Genomic DNA, 27,443 nt, shown 5'->3' with positions numbered 1-27,443 from the left:
TCCTTTGCTTCAGGTTTGCGGGCTTTGGTGAGCATTCTGCAGAGCTGGTATACTCTCTTCACTCCAACTGAAGCCACCAGCATCGTAGCGGCAACAGTGATGTCCCACAACACCATCCTGCGCCTGAGCCTGGACTACCCCCAGAGAGAGGAGCTTGCCAGCTGCGCACGGGCCCTGGCCTTACAGTGTGCCATGAAGGACCCTCAGAACTGTACACTGTCTGCTCTGACCCTCTGTGAGAAGGACCACATCGCCTTTGAGACGGCCTATCAGATTGTGATCGACGCCGCCTCCACAGGAATGACGTACTCTCAGCTGTTCACCATCGCCCGTTACATGGAGCACAGAGGGTACCCGCTGAGGTCTTTTAAACTGGCCTCCCTCGCCATGACCCACCTGAACCTGGTGTACAACCAGGACACGCATCCGGCTATTAATGATGTGCTGTGGGCCTGCGCTCTTAGCCACTCCTTGGGTAAGAATGAGCTAGCGGCCATCATTCCCCTGGTGGTCAAAAGTGTGCACTGCGCCACAGTGCTGTCAGACATCCTGCGGAGGTGCACTATGACTGCACCTGGACTCGCCGGGATTCCCGGGAGAAGGAACTCTGGGAAGCTGATGTCCACGGACAAAGCTCCGCTGCGCCAGCTGCTGGACGCAACAATCTCTGCCTACATCAACACCACGCACTCACGCCTCACTCACATCAGCCCGCGCCACTACGGAGAATTCATCGAATTTCTGAGCAAAGCACGGGAGACTTTTCTACTGGCGCAGGACGGACACATTCAGTTTGCCCAGTTCATAGACAACCTTAAACAAATCTATAAGGGCAAAAAGAAACTGATGATGCTGGTCAGGGAGCGCTTTGGCTGACGCAGTGACCCTGAACAGGAACATTTGTGAGGAAGTAAAATTTATTTGTTTTAATATTTAAGGTTTTCAAATTTCTGTATTTTTATTACTTTTAATTTTGAGCCATTGGTTGAATAAGTTTTGTTATGTTTCTTCAATGTGAACCAGGACGTGTTCGCGGTATGTTGCTCTACTTCAGTGAGATTACAAAAAGGGGAAGTTTGTTTAACAGGACACTCAATTTCCCTTGAGTTTTGTCATGTTGAAATATCAGCAGAAGGCAGGAGATTGTGATGACAAATGGCACATGTTTATTTAAATACCAAAAGATTTTGTTGGTGGGGTTGCTACTTTGAGCCAGAAAATGCTTAGTACTGGGTTTTTAAGTGTCATTCCAAATGCAGCCCAGTGAGGTGAACACTCGTTACTGTCATACCTCGACTGTATTATTTGTCAGCTTTAACTTCTGTCAGAAAATGCCTCTTGTTTTCTTCAGGGCATTTTAGACTAGACTGGACAGGATACACCACTCAAAACATGCTGCTCTAGCCTCATAGCTCATACCGTATGTAGCTGCTGGCCAGTGCTTCTCCTCCAGCATCTGACAGTGAGCAGTCACGCCTACAGGCTCTATGTGCACATATAAATACTCTTGTACTGTGACTAGGGATGCACTGATACGATACAGACAAATTAGCTGAATCTGGCTCTATGATATAGTTTCAGCCGATGTCTTGCAATAAGGCAATGTGTATTTACTGGCTGATGTTGGCTCAGAACGCCTCATAATTCACTTTTATTCCTTCAAAGGTGTTCAGTTGTTGCTTTCAGAATAAACAACATAACATTACACAACTGAATCAATGTTGTATTAAGCGAACTGTGTTTTGACGAAGAAATCAAATTTTTTAGTCCCTACACTGGTATCGCTTAATATCGGCAAATACTTAAACCCAAAGTATCGATGTATTGGAACTGTATTGGAACTGAAGAAGCTCAGTGCATCCCTAACTGTGACTGGGATAAGCACATCCCGCTGCGACGGACACCTCTGCACTGCTGTACTGCCAAAACGTCTGTGACACTCCAAACACGCTATATTGTGACCCCAAACATAGCTCATTATGTATCATGCAGCCACTAATCTGCTTTTGGTGCTTATTTGGCTCAAATCTTTCCATCGCCAGAAACCTTTCACCAGCTCAACATTCCTGCCCACATGTCGGGTTTCAGAAGTAAAATGTCCATTTCAAAAAACTATACAAACGACATTATACAAACGTCTGGGAAATGAATGTGAAATGTACTTCGATGCGGACAGAACTGTTGAGCTCCATTTGGTTGTAAGATCTAATCTAGACTAGCTAAAACCAACACAATCATCACTGTCTGCTTATAGTTATACAAATAATCAAAAACTTAAAGCCATAAAATGTATGTAAATGGGCAGACAGTTACAGTATACATAACTATCGACTGGTGATTTAAAATAGAAATGTCCTTTTGCCACTTGACCTGGGAATGCTTGTGAATTTAGTTACGCCTCAGCACATAAAAGTTGCCGATTCTTGCCACTAAACCGTTGAAATCTGTCGGACTTAACATTGTTAAAGCACTTCACACAATTACCTCTTCAGTATGCTCCGGCCCGCTTAGCATTTATTTGTTGATTGCGTGGTGACTTTGTATGACTGAGTGGGCGGCTAAAGAAACAACATTTTCTTCTATTGGAAAAGGAAAATACTGAGGTGTTGAATAGAGAAGCATTGTGTGCGTTTTACATTCCCTAAAGTTAAAACTTGGGTTAAATTGGTCACAACTCCAGGCCTTTTTTGGGGGATTGAAAGAAAGTAACTGAGCAAAGGAAAGAAACAAGAGGCTACAAACTCAGTTCTCAGGGACATCACTTAAAGAAACGAAACAAAAAAGTAGTAGCATTTAAAATATTGTAAATATGAAAAGTGTCAATTCAGAAAATTGTAAAGTTATAATTATTTATAATGAGTATGTTATGTGTTTTTCTTAATTTTAATGTTTTGTTGAGTTATTTTCTTGAGTGGGGATGTTTTGCTATTACAAACACGTTTTCTTTGTAATAGCAAAGATTTCAAGGCATTACTCAGGTGCTCCAGTGTACATTTCTTTCATTTTTTGGCTAAAAATATTTCTGTTTTGTAGTTAAACAAAGAAAAAAGTGAAGCATGTTGAGGAAATCGAAGAGAGCGTTGTACAAAAATAAAAAATGACTATGCAGAAACCACTCGGACGGTATTGCCGCTTCTTCAAAATGGCTGCCAGCAAAACGGTGCAGTTATGGCAAATACAGTGGACCACACCACTACTAAATAATGAATAAAGAATGACGTTGGGCAGTCAAAGGCGAGAACCAGCATGCTAGCATTGAGACTCAAAATGGTGGAAAATGCCTTTCTGACAGATCAATGTACAAAGTTTATATTTGCTCATTTTATTTATCAAAAAGCCTTTAGTGTCTTCTACATTGGGACAAAAACAATAAAAGGAAATCCCAGTTGTTCTGGAAATGTGGAACGGCCCGTATTTTTGTTCGAACCTCATTTTTATTCTTAATATATTTGTGTTAGCCAGCAACACTTTGGCTTTTAAGACACCCTCTATTAGTCGATTTGTTCCCCTCGTCTTACCAAGTCTACAGTCTGTATTGCTTTTGTAGCTTAGTTTTTCCATCTACAACTTGGGCCTGGTGATGGTTTACTTAGAGAAATAGTTTTATATAAAAAGGGGAACATACTTGCTGCCTTTCTGTAATGCTTTCTCTTAGACTGACGGCATTGCAACAAAGAAGCTCCTCTCTCCTCTTCACCTTTCTTCCATTTGATTTCTCTCGACATTTGTAGGATATTTCCTGGTAGAGATTGTTCACTAGTTCACCCGCTGTTTTCCCGGTTTTGTTTGATTGTTTTGCTTCTTTCTGACTTAAGGGAAAATTGAAAAGTGTTTGTTGCCTCTTTGTGCTACTGATATGAAAAAAGGTATTTCCAGTATTTGTTGCCACAGAAGTATGATAGCGTATCATCAACACTTGTTCTGTTTTTTTGTTTGTTTTTTTTGTGCAACTTCTTGAGCTACTGTCTATAAAGCAAGAATTTATTACTATTTATGTAACGCTACTACCATTTTATATTGATTTGTGTTGGAATCTCAGTGCTTTTCTATGAATAAAGTGTGAAACACGCTACACTGACTTTTTTATTATGTTACAAAATATTTATCATTACAAACAACTTCAATTACAAGAGCACAGGAAGTGTAATGATGTCAAAGATAAGACAGCAGTTGGCCAGCCTGAGATATAAACCCACAGCTTATTTATTTAAATCCTTGGGAATGTTCTCCACTTATTATTTTATTTATTCATAATTTATTTATTTATTTAGCGAGGAAAGTACCACGAAGATCTGGCATATTTTTTACTGGAGAGTCCTAGCTCCTGACATTATTGTACATTTTTAGTGGTAGGGGAAACTAGAGCACAGGCAGAACACGCAAACCACACAGAAAGGCCCCGCACTGCCAGGGAGTCGAACCCAGGACCTTCTCACTCTGAGGTGGGAGCTGCATCACCACTGCAGTGCCCGTTTATTGTATGTTCTGGTGTAATCTGTATGATGAACATTTTGGGAGCCTTATCTTTATATGTGGAGGTAATAAGTCAGTGTATTGCTTTTAATAAACAAAAGCCAGTAAATTATCTACACAGTTGATGCTGAAATATAAAGCTTAACTAATATGCTTTTTAACAGAATGTAATTTACAGCACAACACGCATTTCTGTAAAGCTGGGGTACCTCATTGTCTTAACAGTGAAATAAGAAAGTAGGTATTTAAACCTTTCCAACTCCTAGCTGTCATAAATTCATTGGCACATCACTAATATTGACAAGCATATTTTGTTTTTCTACCAGCTTTTGAGCAGCTTTTTCATACACAAAAGACAGCACATCAGCTCTCATCCCAAAGTGTCCATAGCATCATAAAGTGACCCATGTGATTCTTTCTTACAAGTTTATAAAGATAAAACGTTGTAATGTAAATGTAATGTTATAATGATTAGAAAGACAGCGTGTAGAGGTCTGATTTTTCTTCCTTAAAGTATAGCTTTTACAATACACTTTCAGGGCTGGAAACAGAATTTACTGATTATGAGGAGAAAAAGTAGGGTACCCCAGCTCTACTTCCCCCATGTGTGTTCTTATGCTTGTTCTGATACCATTCTATAAACTACCTGAAAACAGAGTAGTTTCAATACTAGTTTTAGTATAAAACATGCTAAAGACAAATTGTCAACCAAGCTCCAATCTCAAAATACACCTCTTTTTCCTCTCTTGTGACCTTTCAAAAAATCATAAAGCAAACAGCATTGTTGTTTTAGCGCACCTCATTTCCCCCCTATTGTCCCGGCCGCTTCTCTCTACAATTTGAAATCCACTGAAGTATGAAACCGCCATTTTGTTCGCACCAGTCCAAACTCTCCATCACAAGCCTCTCAATCTCTCCTTCTCCCCCCCCCCACCCCCCCACCCCCACCCAGCACCCATCGCATTAGTGATAAATCAACCATAAGCAGCCCCATATAGTTTCATCAATCTTTTACTCATTTATCTCTAATCAGAATTATTTCTCTCTATCCCTCCTTCACCAATTCATTCTTATTCATTAGAGATTCCTGCGGTGCCTATACGAGCAGACAATCAGGCCACCAGGAAATACTGTGTGTGTGTAGGTGTGTGTGTGTGTGTGTGTGTGTGTGTGTGGGTGCGTGCATGCGTGTGTGTGTGTGTGTGTGTGTGTGCGTGTGTGCGTGTGTGTGTGTGGGTGCGTGCATGCGTGTGTGTGTGTGTGTGTGAGTGTGTGCGTGTGAGTGAGTGTGTGTGAGTGTGTGTGAGTGAGTGTGTGTGTGTGTGTGTGTGTGCGTGCGTGTGCGTGTGCGTGAGTGTGTGTGAGTGTGCGTGAGTGTGTGTGAGTGTGAGTGAGTGTGTGTGAGTGTGTGTGAGTGTGCATGAGTGTGTGAGCGCATGCACCACTGTATCCTGATTGATTGGCTGGTGATAAATGAGTAGATTTATATTAATTATCCAGATAGATAGCCAGAGGAGTGATTGCTGAGGGCCCATTTTCTTTCCAAACTCAAACTCAAAGTAGTGTTTCCAATGTATGAAGGGGGAAAACTGTTATTCCAGAGAACTTTGTGGCTTCAAATAGATAATACCTGTAGTGAATATTATGTTTAGTGGAAGAAAAGTGTTTTACAGAGGGGTGGTATTATAATTAAAGTACATATATTTGTATATATTTGTATTCAAGCCTGATTTATTCTATTTTTGCATGTCTTTCTTTTTTATCATCACTATTATTATTATTATTATTATTAGGCCCGAGCGCCACAAGCTGGCGAGAGGCCTATTAATCTCGTAAGGCCGTGCGAAGCACGGCTGCGAAAGTGCGCACGTAGTGCGCACGAAATCGAGCGCGAAGCGCTCGCCCACTTCCAAACACTCACTAACGCACTCCTCCACTCATGCACGCCCCGTGCATACTAATTAGTTGTAGGAAAATGGAACATTACCGTTGTAAACGGGCGAAGCCCGTGCAAAAGTTCGCACTAAACGAGCACTTTACATTGGGATGACGACCGCGAAGCGGTCGTCATCCCCATATAAAGCACTCATTTGCCCTAAGTAGCTCACGAATACGTTCCCCATCTCTTGCATGTTCCGTGCATATAAGCATGTAATGCAAAAATTGAACATTATTACTGTATAGAGGGCCAAAAACACAAAGTGGGCGGAGCCCACTCAAAATTATCGAAAGTACCCGTCAGTGACCAGGGACCCACACCATGAGGTAGGAAAGCGCGAGCGCTTTCCGAAAATGTATAGTTTATGATATTTGAAAAATGGGAAACATTGTTTTCGCATCGGAATATTATTCTTTCTTCTTCTTCTTCTTCTTCTTCTTCTTCTTCTTCTTCTTCTTCTTCTTCTTCTTCTTCTTCTTCTTCTTCTTCTTCTTCTTCTTCTTCTTCTTCTTCTTCTTCTTCTTCTTCTTCTTCTTCTTCTTCTTCTTCTTCTTCTTCTTCTTCTTCTTCTTCTTCTTCTTCTCGGGACCAACCCCCCTATTTTTCACCCAGTGAACATTGACGAAAAGTCACAAAAATTTGCACACCTCTAAAAATCGTGCCTCTCTACATTCTGGCTATTTCCCTTTTCTAAAATAAAAAAAATTGGCGCGTCAGCGCCACCAAATGTACCAAAAATGCATTGAGAGATGGGAAATGACCCCAAAAAAATCTGATCGTAGAATCATGAAATTTGGCGCAGAGGTAGATGGTGACAAGAGAAGTAAAAAATATTATTACGGCAATGCCGTCCGCCCAACCAAATGTCGGCCATATTGCTTCAAAAATGGCTAAACATGACTTCGGAGTTTTTCCAAACGTCGTACTTTTACGAACTCCTCCCAGGGCGTTGGCCCTAAAAAGCTGAAATTTGGTGAAAATGCTACTGAGGAGTGGGACATCAAAAGTTATCCAAATTACATTGATACCTCTCACGGTCTCTGAGCGGCGAAGCCGCAAACTGTAGCTAGAATTTCAGAAATCTCCCATATTTAAAATTTCTGCCGTTTGCGCAGATAAAGTCCGAATTGCGTCAAATTAGAATCAGTTGTTAAACTCTTTGCCCTAAACCTACTTGAAGTGAAATAAATTCATTTGGCGCCACAGCGCCCCCTACAGATTTTATATGGAGGTTAAATGTTTAGTTTTGCGAAATTATATGAAATTTGACACACAACTCAATTTTAGCATCCCCATCAAAAAAGTCAATGACTCATGTCATAATTGTTATGGCGTTGCCGTAACGATGACCGAAACCTTTCATGTTTACACTTTAGACTTTCACAAACTCCTCCCAGGGCGTCAGCCCTATTAACCTGAAATTTGGTGAGACTCATCTTCAAGACCATCAAAAGTTATCCACATTTTCATTCAAAGAGTCACGGTGTCTGTGCGGCAAAGCCGCACATTTTGCCAAGAATTCAAAATAAAATAGCTTTTTGATGGTAAAACAAAGGGGAGAAGATGTGACAGCGTCACAGATTCAGCAGTAGGCGTGATAAAAGGACAATTGGGGCTCCTCTTGCGGCGTGGCGGCGGCGTGGCGGCGGCGTGGCGAGGGCCGATCATTGCCGCTTGCGGCTATATTTATTATTATTATTATCATTATTATTATTATTATTATTATTATCATTATTATTACTATTTTTATTTTATTTTATTTTTAAATATTATTATTATTTTGTTTACTCATTGTTTAGTTTGTGAATTTTGTTCACTGACAATGGCAATAAAAATTCTGATTTGGATGCTGATTGAAGAACAGTAGCCTATAACTACTACTACTACTACTACTACTACTACTACTACTACTACTACTACTACTACTACTACTACCACTACTAGTACTACTTCTACTACTTCTTCTACTACTACTATTACTACTACTACTACTACTTTGACTACTGCTAAAACTATTACAACATCGCTTCCATCACTGCAACTATTGCGTGCATACCTATTTGAGTGAAAGTATCTTGTTTCATTGGAATTCAAAGCTAAATGCCATCCATCCTTTTCCCTCCTCTCCTTATCTTATCCATGAGACCAGAAGGCAGAGGTGGCCACACTTCCCCAAACAATAACAAGGCATTAACCAAGTCAGCCCTGGAACGGACTCCCAGTGGGACATGTCCTGAACCTGACGATGCCACAACCATAGCTCTTTCCCGAATACTGAGCTGAACGATTACTTAGGCAAACTTAGACAAAAAACACAGCTTCTGCAAAAATACTGTCCAAAATACCGAAGCCCACGTATGTCACATAGCTTCATGCAGTGACATAGCATTTCAGAAGTTAACTCTAGTTTCCAGGCTTTAGGAATCTGTCCTCTGCAAAGGTCAAAACATGCAGGCAATATTTATGGATTTGACCGACCTCTTTACTTCCCCTCAGCAAACAGGAACGACTATGGAACAACTATGCCTCTCAAATCTAATTTACAGTTTCCAGTGTGGAAGAATGTGAGCTGAAGATGTACATCGAATTGTACATTTTGTTTCATTTCTTTATTAAATTAGAAGATGATTAAAAAAAGAACTGCATGTGCTGTTGCCAGATATATATTACCAACAGAAGAGTATCAATTTCAGTGTAATTATGTTATGACAATCTTGGAATGCCAATTGAATAATGTGAGGTTTGATACATGTATGAAAAAACACAACAACAAACTATTAAACTCAAGCATTCAAAATATAAAAGTATACAAATGTATTAACTGAATTGTGCCTGGAATGAAATCCGTCGGTTTTGACATTAGCTGACAATTTCACCAGCACTTTCCATTGGCGTGTCACAAACGCAGCATAAATATTGAGCCATATTATTTCCATATCAACAGCGAAACAGTGACTGGACGCCAGCAAAGACGGACAGTGGCGGCCGCATTAGTATTGGAGTTGTCACCAAACCCTGAGCCTCCCCATAAGCACTGCTATCGTAATAACGTCTATCAGTCTCTGTCATGGTGCGGAGGTGTGTGTCTATTCATGCATGTGGTCAGAGATACTGTGCCAGTGTGTGTGTGTGTGTGTGTGTGTGTGCTTGTGCTTGTGGGCGGGCACTGATGAAGCGCTGATAGTGTCCGTCTATGGCAGATGATGTACAGCCTGCTGTCTCTCCAGGCAGATTGGATTTTCAGGCCTGCTGATTCGCTGAGAGATTGAGCCTGGACCTCCTTCAAGCACATACACACAAAACAATACCATAAAAAAAAAAAAATACCCGCAAGAACGCATCCACCTGCTGTGTCCTTTCCTTGTGCATGGAAATAGGAAGTGAAAGTCCCTTACGCTGCCAAAACATGGGTGATCTGATTTCCTCACTCACTAACCTTTTCTGTGAGGAATTGCTTACTTTATTAAGATGTCATCTGTTTGCGCCTGTGGGTGAAAATACATATGCATGCCGTATGAACATTAAAGGAGAAGTGCGATGAAAGGGAAAATAGGGAGTACGCCACACTCTATAAAAATGCCCCATAGACAAACTAAATGATGTGAACCCGTGAATTAAAAAGTAGTAAAACAAATCAACATATTTGTGGTGATGTGCTATTCAGCGGCGCGTCGGCTCTTTTGTCATAATAAAGTGACATGTTCTGGATGTCCTTCTCAGCCGCAGATTGTTCATGCACCAAACCCAACGCAGAGGCACTTCTGCTCCTGCCAGTGCCTCTCAAGCTGCCCATGTGAAATTGATCTCCATTTGTAAAGAGCACAGATTCATTGTTGTGGACTCGCTGCTGTCACTTTGGCCACAGCTGGTCCTCAGGGGCAGTGCAGCCTCTTCAGTCTTATACCTGTTGACAATCACTACTGTTTACCCAATGGGCCCCGCAACAAAGGCCATTGTGCGCCTGTGTTTGTGTGTGTTTATGGCACTTCGCTCAGAGCACAAAGGAACCACATGAATGGACTAATTTCTCCACTTACCGTCAACTTTGGTTCAGCCGGTACAGTTTGTCATGGGATCCTTTTTCCTCTTTAAACTGTCTGTGTTCCAATTCAGGCCATTTCTATGGAAAAATAATGATTTACAATATATTACTTATTCACGTAACATCGGCCCCTCTGACCACCACATCTGGGAATTGAACAGGTCCTCCTGTTAAATTCTGGTACATTTCCTGTGGCAACTGGTGTTCTTAACCCATACTATCTGTTTTTTTACCTTAGTATTTCTATTTGATGTTGGGGGATGTGATGCACAAAGTTGCCAAGGGCCCCCTGAAGGCTTGGGCCGGCCCTGGTCTGAACTGGGATAGAACCATCGACCATCAGTGAACCACTCAGCTAAAACCATCAGTAATCTTTCACAGACCGTTCCTAATGCAACATTTATCCAGCCTGAAGACAGAGTATTTTCAACAGATTATTTATGTATCAGACAGAATATAAATACATGTAAATGTATCTGAAATATGTATATCAGCTACAGTATTTTACATTTCATGGTGAGCGGAGCGTGACACTTTACATTTGAGGAATTTCACAGACAAACACATTTGACTTTAGGCCTAGATTGATGAAAAATACATTTTGCTCAGCCAGTCACACGAGATCACAGACCAGTCTTTCTGTCAGACTGTCAAGTATCAGGTAGGGCATCAGGCATAAAACCTTTGAAGTTTTGAACACTGAAGAGATATATTATTTGATGGTTTCTTTAACATTTTAAAAGCATGTAAGCCTACGCGTTAAAAACAATCAAACATGCATACACTGTGTTCCCTCTCTGTAATGTTTACATGATGGTGACCACTGACTGCGTGAACCCCGTAGACCCCTGTGTACCATTCTGGTCATGTGATGTTATGAATTTTGCCTGAATCCTTGACAACAACAACCGGATTTGGTGGAATCTGCTTATCGGCCGTTCTTAGCTGCCACACACAGAGAGAGGACAAAAAAACACAATTTAGGATTAACTGATCTCCAGGCTCCTGTATAAGCATGTACGTAATGGTTACAGGAATAATGCTGATGAGTACAAGTTTAAGACTAATTCTGCATGTGAAATTTGGCTTAAGTGACCAATCAGCTGCATGCATAGGACATCCAGTTTATGAAAAGCTTTTAATTTTCCATTAAATTTACTGTTCTGATTGTTATGATGTTCAGAAGTATAAGCTCTACATTCATCATTATAGGAGATCTTCTATTGAAAGTGTTTTTCAGACTTCCTATAAGTGATCTGTTCTTCTGTATCTACCTCTGTATCTACCTGCGTTGCACCAATGAAATTTCCCCATGTGGGACAATAAAGGAATATCTTATCTTATCTTATCTTATCATTCACTGGATTAACAAGTAGAGTAAACAATTTTATGGATAGCATTGGTTTTACATGTATAGTTCCTTATATTTGTTGAAGGTTTAACATTTCTGTTGAAATAGGTCACGTGTGTGGAATGGTGACCCCGCTTTCAGTCAGAATGCTTGTTTTTGAAGGTATTTTTGAGCAATAAAACGTGTGTAATTGAATAAATGCTTGATAGATTAGTTGACAGGTAACATATTACACTAAATCAACTTTAATGAGCTTTTAACCTTGTTACAACGGTGTTTCCTCGTCATTAGTTTACTCAAAGTTGCATTTTGATTGATTGAGTCATGCTTGTTCGAGTTATTCTATCTTGTTCTGCATTTGAGGCTCAAGTGCCAAGAAAAAGTCCTGTTTTCACCTGCCCCCTATAACCGCCCACATCCCATTACTTAGTTGTGATTTAAGCATGTTGGGGTCTAAAATGTCATGGAGCCACTCGAAAAATAGAAACAATATAAATGGAAGTCAGCAGCTTGTTAGGGTGATATACTGTATGACTATGAAGCAGCTCTACACTTTCTATTACTGAGCCGTTTTAGATCAATATTGCGGGTTATAATGGACACATTGTAAAATTATGATCCGTGTATGTTATAGTACAGTACTAAGTACCTGCATAAAAAGCATATGTCTCCTTTAATGCTGTGCTGTGGAACATTACGGCAGATGATGCAATAACATCTCCACGGACACAAGCAGGTGGAAAACCCCCATCAGAGAAATGACACACTGCACCTTAAAAAAACATAACCATAATAAAGTCCCCCTGACAGTACCTTTGAGGTACACTTGAATCAGGAAGTGATACAGGAAGTGGAAGAAACCAAATACATGTATCGTTCTTGACAAACACTTAATGTTTCAAAGACAGGTAGATAATGTATGTAAGAAGGTCAAATCTAATCAGAACTGTTTGAACAGGAGGGAGTTACCATGTTGTACATGTTGTCACATCTCTCATATTGTATTATCGTCACAAACAAAAGACATTACTTCTCTGTACAAACAGGCAATTAAGATTCTGGACAAGAAACCCATGAGATGAAGCCAATGTGAAACCCTTTGAAAACGTACATACATTTTAGTATCTTGAAACAGATATGTTTAAATAATGGTGTGCCACAGCTGTTTTCTGGTCTCTCCATCAGACGTCAGGCCTCTCTCAGACCAAATACCAGAGCCTCTGTCAGTGCGGATTGTCTCATTCTAAAGTTTAAAACACCTTTTGGACAGTCCAGTTTCTCTTTTAAGGATTCTAGACTTAAAACTACAGACTGAAATCAACATGTTCAACAGGACTCTGAAACTGTGCTTAAAGTAAAGCTGAGCTGCTCACATAACGTTTGAAATGTGCCTTGTTTCTGTTTTTGTTTTATGTAACCGTCAACTAACTTTTGTGTAGAATGTTGAACCTGTCTATCTGGACTAACCTTTAAAAGTCCCCTATGGACAGGTGTTGAACATTATAACACTTAAAACAATGCATTGCGTGTCAACCAATGTAACCGTTCTGTCCATATCAAATACATAAATATATAAATAAATAGAGGCATATACATAAATTTGGCAGCATGAATGTTGTAGAAAAAGATTCAGTTGTCGTCAAATGGACACATGTTTTTTGATGATGTCTACTATAATATTTTTCTACAATGGAACACTCCTGGATGAGGGATTGCGCCGATTTAAAGTGTAATAGTTATGGTAACAGGCCCCATATAGGGAGCCTGGTCAGAGTGCCCCAGGGCAGCCGTGGTTTCAAATGTAGCTTTCCGCCAACCAGTGTGACCAGGTTTGAATCGACAATGAAGTAAAGTGCTTTGAGAAACTCTTAGAATGTTTTGTTAGTGTGGGTCTCCTCAATCCCTCCCTCTTTGGCTGTGATTGGTCAGTTAGTTTCTCCAAGTTTTTGATTGGGAAGTAGATGACCCCCAGAACCTCTGCTGGACCAATCACATTGTTTATTGACAACATTCAAACTTGGGGACAAAACCAGCCAAATCCCCTTGAGTAGTTTTTAACAATGCAGCCGTAGTTAAACCCACAATAGGTGTAGAAGTGTTTCTGCTGCAGCGTTAGGGAATTTCACATTAAAAACACCCGAAAACAAATAATAAGTATATCTTCAAGAATGACAAATTAACATAACAACAGGAAACAACATTACTGATTTCATGTAAGGAAATAAAAGCTATAATTTATCATCTCAGCACTGACAAAGTTTTAAAAGAAGGCATTTCATTTTAAGAAAACATACGCTCTTCTTAAAAATGATGATAGTATTTGTCAGCAGCTAAAATCAAAAAGCCTTAATTTGTAGTTTCAAATCCATTTCCCGCTTAAAATAACAAAAGGCTGCACGAGACAGAGGAGTTTATAGGAGTTATATCCCATCTCTAATTGAAGTGCGGGATTTGATCTGGTGAGTGTGTTTTTCTCACTCTAAATCGCGTTTATGGACCGTATTCTGAGTTATCCATTTAGAACATATACATTTGATCCTGTTGTGTCAGATCAACCACAAGAAGATTCGGAGCATTTGGCAGGGCAGATTTATTTATAATGGTTTTGACATAATACATTGATATACTGCAAGTTTAGTGTTTAATGCAAATATAGAATCACATGGAATGGGTTAAGCTCATAAAACGGACTATAAAATGATAGATAATGATGTTTCAAGTCAAAGACCACCTATAAAATGAACAAATAGTGATAACTGGGTCAAAGCATGTCCAAAATGGCGGCTTTTTTGTTTGTTTTTAAATCTACCATTGTCCGTCTATGACTTACAAGACACAAATATGAACCTATTCCAAAATGTGAGATGTTGTGATCGTAATTTTTTTTTAAATAAATGCCTGATGATTGTATATTCTAAGCGGTGGAGAGCATCGACTGCCATCATTAAATCTGTTTGATCATCCGTTTTGAATGTTTGTGCACGGCCTCTACAAAGGCGCCCACGTTTTCTGGGTCCATGTCCGGGTACAGGCCGTGACCCAGGTTTGCGATGTAACCTTTGGTGCCAAATCCCTCCAACATCTTCTGAACAATCTCAGAAATACGATCCTGGAAACAAAGCAAAAAAGTTTTACTACCACAGCGTGTTAAATGTAGTTTAAATGTAGCTTTTATGTTTTGTTATTTGGTTTTTGTGGCTTCTTATACTTTGCTTTGCAGTTTCCATCACTGTGGGACTCTCTTGGGGTTCTCTTAACTCTCTTATCGCTTCCATTTCAAGTAATAAAGTAGTAGGGAGTAAAAAAGGAACTGTAACCCAAAACTATGTAGTATTTGTCACCCCTGCTGACGAGATAAGGTGTGTTGTTAGTTTACCTTTGGCGCGTACAGAGCGCACGGGTCCATGTTTCCCTGTAGGCTGACCTTCCCCCCTGTGCGCTCCCTGAACACAAAAATATGTACAAAGAGTGACCATTTAACCAGCGGCTTACGCATTTGATGCGCAAACGTGTTCGCAAAGACAAGTACTGGTAATGGTTAACTACGGAGCATGGTCGAACAAGCTTCAACCAGGTTGGAAAAACATTATGGGAGATTTGGCACTTTCGCTGCAGTAGTGTATGGCAGTGGTTCGCAAAGTTTCCACACAAAGTACCACCAAAGAAAAGACTTGGGTTTCCTAGTACCACCACATAAAATGATTATTTCAGGTCTAATAGGGATAAAATGGGTCTAAAATAGGACAATGCCATTGCTAATGATGTTATAAACAAGGACAAACCCAAATAAGGAAAACAACATGGATACAATTTACTAAACACTAAGAAATCTATTGAAAGGGCATTGCATGTTACAGAAACCCACCTACAAGCAACTCAATCCATCAAGTCTTCAGGCTGGCTCTAAAAGGACTTGTTACGCCCCCTGTGGCTGATTATCTCTTTGCAACAAAAATGTGGTTCAACTTAAAGTTAGAAACTTTAAAAAAAGCTAATTATTATGATGTTAAGAAAGACAGTGGGAACAATGTGGTAAATAGTTCTCACAGGTACAAGAGGTGGTAATTAAAGGCTCATATTTTTGTAAATCTCAGTCTCAGTGGACTCAGTGCTTTAGAAGTGTTACCGTGCTGATCGTGGGTCAACGGTCCAGTCCAGTCCCACCACCTCGTAGTGAGACTGGGTCAAATCCTCCAGGCCATAATGAGCGTCCTTAGCAAACACAATCTGAAACAAAAAAGCAGCAGAACTACAAGTGAGCTTTAATCATAAGAGCAATGCTGCCCTCTGGTGGTGTCAAAATGAACACACGCAAACGAGATCAGATAATGATGCCTCCAGAGAGAATAGTGTGTAGATCGAGCACCAAAAATAGACTAGAACTGATGCCTACACCGCATTTAATTATGATAACAAGACAATAACAATGTACTGATTTTAATAGCATGTTTTTATGTGCACAAACTCACCATGGGAACATCCTGGCCGGTCTCTTTGAGTTTTTCTTTGACTCGTTTGGCGATGTCTCGGAGGTAAGGAAGGGAGAAGTCTTTGAACTGAACCGGGCCCAGAATGCCTGCGTGGGACTCAAACACCTGCAGAGCCTGAACAAAAGGGATACAACGATCATTATAATGTTTTAACTGGCCTGAATTCAACATTATTTACTATGAAGACTTAACAGAATGGTTTGTCACATAATTCTAACCTAGAAACATATGAATACACAAACTACCGGTAAGCCAAGTCCGGCTTTATGGGGGTTATAATGTCTTTATTCACAATATATCATCAAAGCAAACCTAGATACTGTTTTCTACATTTGAAATACTGAAACTATTTTAGCTTAGCCTTGAACCCAGTAGCTCACATATTAGAATATAATAAAAAAGATACAACAAATAAGACTAATACAATTCTAAATGATCTGATAATAATAATAATTAATATAAGAATAAAAAAAAAAAAAACACATATGATGTAAATGTAGAAAAAAAATAAGTTTTAATCATTTTTATTTGAACAATTGTAAAACAAGAAAAAAAAAAGTTTATCTGAATGGGTGTTAAAATAGATGGGTGAGGATATTGTTATATTTTTTATGACTGTGTTGTTACTGTGAATTTAGATCGAAATTATTTTTTGTACTAAGGCCGCAGTTATTTTATTACTCGGCGGTACTTTATTAAAAAAAAAAATCAATAATCTAAGTGCGGCGGATCCGTAAACCAAGTAATAAAATAACTAAGGCCTAACTGACCTACTTTATCTGTTGGTCTTTTCTATCGACACAGATGTAGACACAGACGTATTTTTTTCCTTTACCTGCGCTCCGGCCGCCACCTGTCGCAGCAGATACTCCACGATGACGTCTGTGAGCATCTTCAGCAGGATGTGGCTGGCCTCCGGGTGGCGGTACAACCAGCGCTTGGCCTTGGAGTGGGTGGTAGAGCCGCCGCCTTCAATCATGTATGACATCAGGGTCCACTGGTGAAATAATGGACAGCAAAAACTTCATGACAAGGCAAAAAAAAAACTGCAATTGTACAAAAAGTGAACTAAAATAGAAAACGTTGTGCAAATTTTCTCTTTCGTTCTCAAGCCTAATTTCATGCTTATAATCTGTTGTGTTCAATAGTTAAATCAAAGCAAATAAATAAATGAATACATAAAACAGGATATTAAGACATTTATAGAACTAGGATCTGGACACCCTAAAATTATGACATTTCGTCCAGGCGCAAAACTTAGCACTCTATTTTTTTATTCCCCCCGCATTTTTATAAAATATATATATATATATATTTGGATGATATGTATATTATTTCACAATCAGGGCAAAGATAGGATTAGGATTAGGAACCAATAATTTGCAACAAAGAATGCTTGTCTCTCCTCAGAACAAAACGCCAAATATTTAAGGATCATTTTGGTTATTCTGGTAAGAGCGCAAAATACTAGATTGATTCAGGTAAATGTGTTTTGTGTTATTCCCCTTTCCAAGTGCAGATACTCCTGACAACTAAAGGCTAAAAAGCTGCAACAAAAAGCCCAACCCTAATAAATTAAAGGTGATTAAAGTAAGTATGACTCATATTTGATGAAGCTATTACGGTGCATCTGTGCTATAAATATTACATCATATCTAATAAATATTCAGTATATGTTTGGGATGTCAAGAATATTTAATTAATCTGCAATCATGATAATTTAGCTCACACATTATAATTATAATTATAATTAAGAACTAAAAAAAATCATAATCATGACATTTTAGAAGCAAAATTAAGTGGTTATAATTAAATCTATAAAAAAACAACATCATCTAAATAAAAAGTACTTTCTTATCCGGCTGTTTTTGTCACATTTACACTATTTTGTCATTCAGACAGTTCAATTTCATAAAGATAGTCACAAACTTGAAAAATAATGATGTGTTAGACAAGATTTCACACTCTAATAATTGTGAGTAATCATTAAATTGTGATGTTTTTTTCTCACAATAAACACAAACATTTGGCATATTGACAGTTTATGTGTGTCATACATTACCGGAGCTCCAGTGAATCCTATGAGCGGCACTTTCCCCTCGATCTTGTGTCTGGTCAGGGTGATGGCCTTGAAGACGTATCCCAGCTCCTGCTCGACATCCACTTTGGGGCGTAACCGCTGCAGGTCCTCCGGCTCCTTCAGGGGCTCGGGGAACGTGGGCCCTTTACCTGCCACCATCTGCACATCCATACCCAAGGCCTGCCAAAAGAGAACGCAGAAGAGAATGAAGGGAAAATGATCATGTACTGATATTTCATTTGGCATACTATAAGAATTGAGAAGTGCTTTTACAATATCAATGTGTGTAACTGACTTCATGTAAATAATCTAACTTCTTAGAACTCAAGTAAACACTGACCTGTGGAACCACTAGGATGTCACAAAAGATGATGGCAGCATCAAATGGAAAACGTCTCAGCGGCTGAAAGTAGATGCACAACACGTATTAAATAATTTATCTTTCACAGTTAAATGATGCTATTAGCATATTTTAAAATACTGTAATATTAAAATATTTAGCGTTACCTGCAGAGTGAGCTCACAGCAGGCCTCTGGTGACCGACATGTATCAAAGAAATCTTTTCCAGCTCTGGCCTCCCGAAACTCTGTTATATCACAAATGAAACATTTCAGTGAAAAGAATAGATAAAATAAAGTATAAAAAGGGGGATAAGATCCTACCAGGGAGGTAGCGTCCCGCCTGCCTCATGCACCACACGGGGACATGCTCAGTCTCTTCTCCTCGAGCTGCTCTCAGGAATGTGTCATTCTGGAGGTTTGGGAAGTCTTTGGGGCTAAGAACAGAGATAGTGTTAGCTACATTTAGAATGTCCTCTAATACTGAATGTTAATCGTTTATTATGACCTCAGCATTTCCCAGCCAGAGGCATACACATATGCAAACATTGGAATGGTTTCCGGTTTTGAAAGAACGTCAAATTGAATAGTAATTTTGAAAAAAGAAAAGAAAAATAAGTAGTATATTTGATATCCATAAGACATTTTGGGGGATTTTGGACATCAATATAATTAAAACAAGAAAATTTAATGGTAATAATAGATAATGTAACTATAGTAACGAACTATAACTATAGTAAACAGATTGAATTGCCTACTAACCGAGTTAGAGGATACTAAAAGTTTGAAACAAAGTTTAAGGGGTTCAAAAAGGTTGGTAACCACTACCTTACATTACAATCATTACAATTACTTATACATTTTCACATCTACAAAGAGCATAACTGGTAAATCATTGCCATATTGACTCATTACTGAACACTACTGAACCTAAAGCAGCCCGTGAGCACAGAGCTGAGGAGCAGCACAGAGATAAGCACAAACTCTGCTCTTATCAAACTCCAGCACAATAACGGTTCTTAAAACACTGTGCGCTGCTCCACACAAAGATCCACTAATGCTCATCCCCAAAATAAAGACATGTGTCTGTAATAGCCAATATAGAAATAAATCAGCTTGGATTTCATGAAAAGGTGCATTTCTTGTAAAGACCTGTTTGTCTCCATTGATGTTATTGCTTTGTCTGGAATGTTTCACAGTATGGCATTAAACACATGGCATGTTTCTCCACCAGAAAAGTTGCATAGAGAACCTTCAATTATGTTATACCATTGTTTTTACCATGTTTCATGCTCTCATAAACGGGAACAAGCACAATAAATCACAAAATGTATGCTACTATGTATAGTAATTTTTGCAGATCAGTATAATCTGATATCACTAAAAGACTATAGTATGGATGTATTACTCTGAATGAATGGTTTCATAAGGACGCTTTCATAATACAGTGAGATTCACAAGGCACACGAGTATAAAGTGTGATATTGAAACAAAATACTCACAGGATCAGCTCGTCTTTGCTCATCGCAGCGGTTAAAAGGACCCTGGGGGGTTTGTGGGACGTGTTTCTGCTTCAGGATGTCACTAAATCCTGCAGCTCCCCTCAACTGTCAGTCTAACTCGTTTGCACAACAAGAAGGCAGCGGCTGCAGGGCGCGGCCATGTTAGAAAGTCACGTGACCCGGAAATACGTGCCGGACCTAAAGAAGCGTCAAACGTTTGGGAGAAAAACATTAAAAATGTATATCTCATCTGTTGTTACTTTTGCTATTGTATTCATAATTGTAATGTAAATAATAATTCATGAAGACATTATTTGTATTTATTCAAATCATCGTAGGAGAAAAATATTTATTGCAGTCGTTATTTACATTTTACTTTTGAGTAGAGTTTGCAAGCTGTCATAAAGAATTCAAGCAACCTGTGTTTACAGTATTTGAAAACAATAATATAACTTGTTACTTCGTGTATCAACGTTTGAGATTAAACTGAAGTTGTAGTGGTGACATGTCGCCACCAGATGGCACCCCACCTAAATTAATCCCTGATTTATCCTAGTTAAACATTTATGATTCTGGGTTATTATTTTACAACATGTTTGCACCTGATTTAATGTGAATACAACAGTTATATTCCTTAGGATATATTACAATATTTTATTACAATCTGTACATAATCATTGTCATCAGTACACACCATGGAGCTTTTCAAATAGTACACACACTATACACAGTGAAAAGACATTTAGTACAAAAATACAGTCAAGTCTTTTAAAATGAATTGTCTGTGATTAGGTCTGATCCTGGTATTGTGCCTCTGTGGCCGTATAAAAGTCGTCCAGGACGCTCTGTAAGAAGTCAAAGGTGGGCCTGTCCTGTGGTTTGTCTCTCCAGCAGGACAGCATGATGTCGTACAGTTCTGAGGGACAGTTTTCAGGCTGCGGCATTCGGTATCCACGCTGTATACCTGACATCACCTCCATTTTTGTCATTCCTTTAAAAAAAAAAAAAAGCAAATAAAAGCATTATCCCAAGTAATATTTACAACATTTTTAAGACTTGCAAAATATTTAGGTGTATAGTGTGGATATTTTTACATTCTAAATAAGTGCCATAGCTAATAATATATGTATTTACTTATTATTTTATCATGTAAAATTCAAATCCATTATAACAATTTTTCAAAACTAATGTGGTTTTGTGATTCAACGCTTCAATTGTTTTGAAGCATGTAAATGTCTAAAGCAGTCAAAAGGTTACAACTGTATGATGTTTACCTGGATAGGGCATTTTTCCATAAGTGATAATCTCATGGAGCAGGACCCCAAAGGACCACATGTCGGATTTAATGGTGAATGAACCGTAGTGAATGGCCTCTGGTGCCGTCCATTTTATGGGGAACTTTGCCCCTGAAAGAGAACACACCACAGTTACAACACAGACATCTGACTTTGTCTCAGATTGAATGAAAACAATACAATAAGAATCATTATCCACTACAGTTTCAGGGTGAGTTTACCACTTGCACTTCTCAAGGGGCTTGTTCTTGCCTCCACTACAGGTTTGCTTATCAAAAGGTTTGTTCTATTGCCTGTTTACTTTTCTGGTCTTAATAGGAAGTATTTCATTATTTATACTGCATTAATGATTTACTGAAAGGGGCATAAGAGAATAGTACAATAATACTTTCAGTGCTGACTTAAACATATGAAAAAGGGTTTTTGTATAAAGCACCACTAAAATAAAAGTTTTATGCTAGTGGTACAATTATTATAAATAAAAGTGGAACAAAAACTCTCTTAGTTTCCATATCATTTTCACAGTCATGAATAGGAAGTGGACACTGCCGGTGGTCTAAATCATAAGTATGTTGGTGAAAGAATAGGTAAGTAAGAACCACAAGCCTAAACATGAAAATAACATGCCCGCAAAGTGTATTTTAGTTGAATCGCTGTCTTTTACAGAATAAGGAAGGAAAACTGACTGACAGAGCACATTCAAAACAAACCTTCTCTGGGTGAATATTCGTCATCTTCTATCACCCGCGCCAATCCAAAATCTGCTATTTTACACAGGAGACTCTCTGACACCAGGACGTTAGCCGCTCTCAGGTCTCTGTGGATGTAATGCTTCTTTTCTATGTAAGCCATGCCCTCTGCAATCTGAAAGAGGCAGTCACGTGTACATGGGTTTCAACTTCCTGCTGAAGGTGACATTTTGAGGACTTTTGAAAAATGTTGTTTTTGAATTGTCATCACTTTGAAACACATGGATAGTGGAGGTCAAATTTAGCAGTTTATCAGTTGAATTACCAATTACAATAGAATACAGGCCATCAACAGGAGCCAATTTCACCGTCATGTTCAAATAGTAAGACAGCCATATTAAAATATTTGTAGTCATTTGTGTGCTCTAATACTTTGACCACAGCTGATGACGCTACATGCTTTCTTTTTTCATTTGAAGTTGTGGTTTCTCACTTCACTGTGATGAAACTTCAATGTGTTACTCTTTGCAACTAGTCTACACACATAGCTGCCGACGTTAAATCAAATTATTAACAGTACCTGCGCTGAGAAGTCTATGAGCTTGGGTAACGGTGTTTTGCAGCCCTTGTCTGACTTTAAAAAGTCTAGTAAACTGCCTAGAACACAACGCTATGTTAGTCAGAAAAGACTAACATTCACATGAGCAAAGACACCGTTAGTTCCTCACCATTTGCCATGAACTCTGTGATGATATAGATGGGTTGTGTTTTGGTGATCACGGCGTAGAGTCTGACCAGGCGCTCGTGTTGTAACGTCTTCATCACGTTGGCCTCTTCCAGAAAAGCTTGTACTGTCATGGTGCCCGGCTTCAGCGTCTTCACTGCCACTTTGGTTGTGTTGTTGTAAAAGCCTGAAACGAACAAGGACAAACACCACAAATTCACATATTCACAAAGCATTACAGATCATCTTTGACATTGACGTCTCACTCCATTACAGGACTATGTATTTGGGCCTCAAAACTCCTGCTGTTAAATCTGTGGATGGATCCCTTTGGAGTGTTCTCTTGGTGGCAGGAACAAAGACTATCACAAAAAGAATGGATGACACAAACTACACCGACAATCGAGGACTGGAATGACATCATAGTTGAAAATTCTAACCGCAGAGGACATTTATATCAGACAATTGATGCCTTAATTTTCTTTTAATGCCGTTTTTATGTCATGTTATTGCTTATTTCCCGCTCTTTCTGGTCTGCGTTCTTCTTTTCTGCAAAAAATATATAAAAATAAAAAAAGGATATTCGATTTCACTCGTTATAGTTGCGAGCCGGACCCTTTACAAGCCACCGTTTTGTTTCCATTTCAATACATTAAAAAGAGGAACCACCCCCCGCAATCTAAAATCCCCTATAACAGCGGTTAATGGTTAATTTAGCACAACGTGGAAACATATCTATTTTTATTGTAGATGAGAACAATAACTGTGAGCGGTTCAGTTCCATCGAATGCCCCGTGGACTTGACGTAACGGCTCGGACTGAATAATGCCATTCAGCAGCATCGCAGTGCAACAAAGCGAACGCTCAGATGTGTGGGACGTTTGGCCATCACTCACCCAGCCACACTTCTCCAAACTGCCCTGCTCCGAGCTTCTTCAGCAGCTTTATGGACTCTTTAGAGATTTCCCACGCGTCCTTGTCCCATGGCTTCTGCACTTGAGGCTTTGCACACGGATGGCCCAACTTACGGCAAAGTCCATCGGGTTTGTCTGAAACCACCAGCGCACACAGTCACAATTAGAAAAGAGGATTTAAAGGTGGACTACGTAGTTTATCTGCTCTCTGCTCGTCTTCATGGAGATGTTATAGCTTTGCCTGTGACGTTGCACAGTATGGAATTAATTAAACGTATTTATTTCCGAGGAGACAAGTACACAAACTGCACCGACAATAAAGGATTGATGAATGGAAAATGGGGAAAAAAATCACATGAACTTGGAAAAAGACAAATTTGACATAAACTGGACTAAATGGGACTCAAATCTTGGACCTGGTGTGGTTTAATCATGCTTTTTATTTGTATCTGAATGCATTATTCTTCTTAAAACAGTCATCTCATAATATAGACTTTTTAATATACACTTTGTTTATTCTCTGGCCCTGCCCTGTCTGTACCATTGTTTTTTATTGTTTTTTAATCTTGATGTATGTATAATTTCTGATTTATCTGTGTTTTTCTTTATTTAAACAAGAAAAAGAACAACCAAATTACAAATCAGTTCTGTGGAGAGGCGAGTCAGCTCACAGTAAGTTTTTTTAAAGATATGTTTGAGCAATAAAACTCTTGTAATGAAGTAAATGCAAGATAGATCAGTTTAATTGAAGTCATTTTGTGGAACATTGCAGGCCAGAAGGTAGCAGACTCTTCAGTTGAATTAGTTCATTTGTATTTGTGTTATGTATGTAATGTTGACTCACATTGATAGTGTTTTATCATGTCGCCAATGACCAGGAATGAACTCTTTGGAGAAATGTAGAAACCCCCGTTGTCCAGTCTCCTGATCTTATAATGTTTGACCACATCCAAGCCTTTCGGGCTCAGGTCTCGAATGGACAATGAGTAACCTGCAAAAAGGAGGAAATAAAGTGAATTTCAAACAAGAATCAACAAACTCAACAGGATTAAAACTATATTCATAACACAACAGATTTTTCATTTTTATTGCAATATTTGTGTAATCCAAAATAAAACTACAATAATTGCAATGCAGCTGGTAAAATGGGTTCCGCTTTTCTACTTGTGTGCCGTTAATTATTGCGATGTACAATACCAATTGAAGTCTCGCTGTCCCTGATGAGAAAAGCCCCGGGTTTGTTTGCCGGAGCCAGCAGCTGCCTCTCTGCATCTTTTCTACTGAAGCCTTTGAAAAACCACCTAAAAGAAAAACAATATAAGATATAAGATCACTGATTACTCATGACTCAAGACGGTCTCATGTATTTTTCTATCATTCTATTCACACATCTAATTTAGAGCTCACTCTTCTGTTTCCATGGTGTCCACTTGTGCCACGTAGTTAGAGGGAATAAATCCTTCTCTGTTGCTTTCCAAAGACTTTGCCTTCCACCACTCCCCATGTCTGGAACAAAATGTGAAAAAAATAAAACTTTAAAAAAGCATAAATGCACTGTACAGTATTATCGAACGTTCACATTTGAAAAGAACCACTTCTAATCAGGATTTCCTTTGAAACGCTGATGCTTTTGATGATACATGCTTCTGAGACCCGCAGACTCTGATATGTAACGCTGCAACTGATGCGCAAAGTTCACAAAGTCGAGTCAGACCGCGTAAAGCGAAACTCACTCTTCCAGGACGATCAGCTTTTCGCCTTTTCTGAAGTGTAGGTCATCTGCGTGCGCTCCTGCATACGGGTAAAGACCCACCACCTCTTTACCATTTTGCTCTGAGAGAGAAAAGAAATAGAAGCAGTGAGGTTTTTTTTACGCTCATAAACGTTGGGTGCGGTCAAGTGGTTGATCTGGTTTGATTTTGAAATGATTTGTTTTCTTGTTGTTGTTGTTGTTGTTGTTGTTGTTGTTGTTAATGTGATGTCATGAGGTAGTATTTTGTAAGAATGATTTTAGCAATAGAAAATAAATACACAAAACGGTAAGGATTTAATTGGAGACACAAAAGACACAACGGCTACACCAATGGTCATGTATGTGTATATGTATATGTATGTGTATATGTGTGCATGTATGTGTATGTATGCGTATGTATGTGTATAAGTGTGTATGTATGTGTATATGTGTGCATGTATGTGTATGTATGCGTATGTATGTGTATAAGTGTGTATGTATGTGTATATGTGTGCATGTATGTGTATGTATGCGTATGTATGTGTATAAGTGTGTATGTATGTGTATATGTGTGCATGTATGTGTATGTATGTGTATGTATGCGTATGTATGTGTATAAGTGTGTATGTATGTGTATATGTGTGCATGTATGTGTATGTATGCGTATGTATGTGTATAAGTGTGTATGTATGTGTATATGTGTGCATGTATGTGTATGTATGTGTATGTATGCGTATGTATGTGTATAAGTGTGTATGTATGTGTATATGTGTGCATGTGTGTGTATGTATGCGTATGTATGTGTATATGTGTGTATGTATGTGTATATGTGTGTATGTATGTGTATATGTGTGTATGTATGTGTATATGTGTATATGTGTGTATGTATGTGTATATGTGTATATGTGTGCATGTGTGTGTATGTATGCGTATGTATGTGTATATGTGTGTATGTATGTGTATATGTGTGTTTGTGTGAGTGTATGTATGTATGTATGTGTATATGTGTGTTTGTGTGTATGTATGTGTATGTGTGTATGTATGTGTATATGTGTGTATGTATGTGTATATGTGTCTTTGTGTGTGTGTGTGTGTGTGTGTGTGTGTGTGTGTGTATGTATGTATGTATGTATGTATGTATGTCGTTTACCTTCCAACTTTTGAAACAATTGACCAGGCAACAGCGAGGGGTCCTGCGAAGTGAAGAGCGTCTGATTGTTAGTTCTGGGTGGAGTTTTTATTCATCACAGATTTGACTATTTCAATCTTCCTCATTTCCAAACAGTCGTAAATCTGTGCAGTTAGTATTGCTCAGACTTGAGTCCTCTGCTCGGCCACTTACTATGTGTTTTTGTGAGGTGGAGGTGGGGTCTAGGACATAGCGCGGGTGGTCTGTACGTACACTGGTCGACTGGCCCGGCTTATTCTCCACCACAAAATCATCGCACAGCTTCGACTCCAGGCAGCCCATGGTGTCTGCACACTGAGGAAGTGAGAAACACCAAGGACCAAACGTTGAGAACAAATACACAACTGAAGTCATAACACCTGCCCAACTGTTCCAGCGCAACTGAAACAATACAACAATAAGTTCTCTTGTTCCTCTTTCAAACCTTTTTTTTTTCAACAAAGTGTCATAAAATAATAGTTCATTTAATATAATCTTCTGGTCTTAAACTAGTTCTGCAATCAAATCAATATATTGTTGTCCTACTTATTTAATTTCAGAATCAAATGAGTACATAATAGTTTTAATACTATTTTAGCACTGATTAGTGTCTGGGTATTGATTTTTTTTCTACAGGTGGGAAATTTATTGAAATTTCGATCGTATTGTGAATGTTATTTTGAAGGAATGCAAAATTTAAAAAGT

General features: G+C 38.9%; 3 protein-coding genes across 3 annotated transcripts in view; 1 reads left to right on the top strand and 2 right to left on the bottom strand.

Annotated features, from left to right (window-relative positions):
- zswim5 (zinc finger, SWIM-type containing 5) overlaps positions 1–4,072 on the top strand; it is a 45,431-nt gene extending 41,359 nt beyond the window's left edge. Inside the window, exon 16 of the mRNA XM_072440980.1 lies at positions 14–4,072. Within this exon, the coding sequence (XP_072297081.1) occupies positions 14–876 (863 nt within the window). The 3' untranslated portion in view covers positions 877–4,072. The remainder of the gene's footprint in view (positions 1–13) is intronic.
- Positions 4,073–14,741: 10,669 nt separating this feature from the next.
- Positions 14,742–20,383, bottom strand: urod (uroporphyrinogen decarboxylase). The gene is made up of 10 exons (XM_072440962.1): positions 20,217–20,383; positions 19,039–19,151; positions 18,883–18,962; positions 18,716–18,778; positions 18,358–18,555; positions 17,131–17,292; positions 16,275–16,409; positions 15,932–16,032; positions 15,182–15,248; positions 14,742–14,914 (listed from the first exon to the last, which is right to left on the bottom strand). Exons 1-10 carry the CDS (start codon positions 20,237–20,239, stop codon positions 14,750–14,752), a joined length of 1,107 nt encoding a protein of 368 aa, XP_072297063.1. The 5' UTR covers positions 20,240–20,383; the 3' UTR covers positions 14,742–14,749.
- Positions 20,384–20,841: 458 nt separating this feature from the next.
- Positions 20,842–27,042, bottom strand: lyn (LYN proto-oncogene, Src family tyrosine kinase). The gene is made up of 12 exons (XM_072440961.1): positions 26,913–27,042; positions 26,721–26,763; positions 25,572–25,671; positions 25,246–25,344; positions 25,036–25,139; positions 24,683–24,829; positions 23,821–23,973; positions 22,929–23,111; positions 22,781–22,857; positions 22,222–22,375; positions 21,491–21,622; positions 20,842–21,207 (listed from the first exon to the last, which is right to left on the bottom strand). Exons 1-12 carry the CDS (start codon positions 27,039–27,041, stop codon positions 21,005–21,007), a joined length of 1,524 nt encoding a protein of 507 aa, XP_072297062.1. The 5' UTR covers position 27,042; the 3' UTR covers positions 20,842–21,004.
- Between the last annotated feature and the right edge of the window lie 401 nt (positions 27,043–27,443).

This window comes from Eucyclogobius newberryi, unplaced genomic scaffold (assembly GCF_026437365.1).
Source record: "Eucyclogobius newberryi isolate DKJ021-1_F unplaced genomic scaffold, fEucNew1.0.hap1 SCAF_12, whole genome shotgun sequence".
NCBI lineage: Eukaryota > Metazoa > Chordata > Actinopteri > Gobiiformes > Gobiidae > Eucyclogobius > Eucyclogobius newberryi.
This window is presented reverse-complemented; position numbering and strand designations above follow the sequence as displayed.

Bases quoted from the DNA above. Each gene is read 5' to 3' on its own strand.
- lyn (XM_072440961.1), bottom strand. From the start codon at position 27,041: ATGGGCTGCCTGGAGTCGAAGCTGTGCGATGATTTTGTGGTGGAGAAT. The intron at 25,140-25,245 runs GTGAGCTCTAAA...TTTTTCTTTTAG, and splicing joins GACACCATGGAAACAGAAGA to GTGGTTTTTCAAAGGCTTCA. The intron at 21,208-21,490 runs GTAAACATCATA...TTTTTTTTAAAG, and splicing joins TGGAAAAATGCCCTATCCAG to GAATGACAAAAATGGAGGTG.
- urod (XM_072440962.1), bottom strand. From the start codon at position 20,239: ATGAGCAAAGACGAGCTGATCCT. The intron at 18,779-18,882 runs GTAACGCTAAAT...ATCTACTTTCAG, and splicing joins GCTGTGAGCTCACTCTGCAG to CCGCTGAGACGTTTTCCATT. The intron at 18,556-18,715 runs GTCAGTGTTTAC...CTCTTTTGGCAG, and splicing joins ACATCCTAGTGGTTCCACAG to GCCTTGGGTATGGATGTGCA.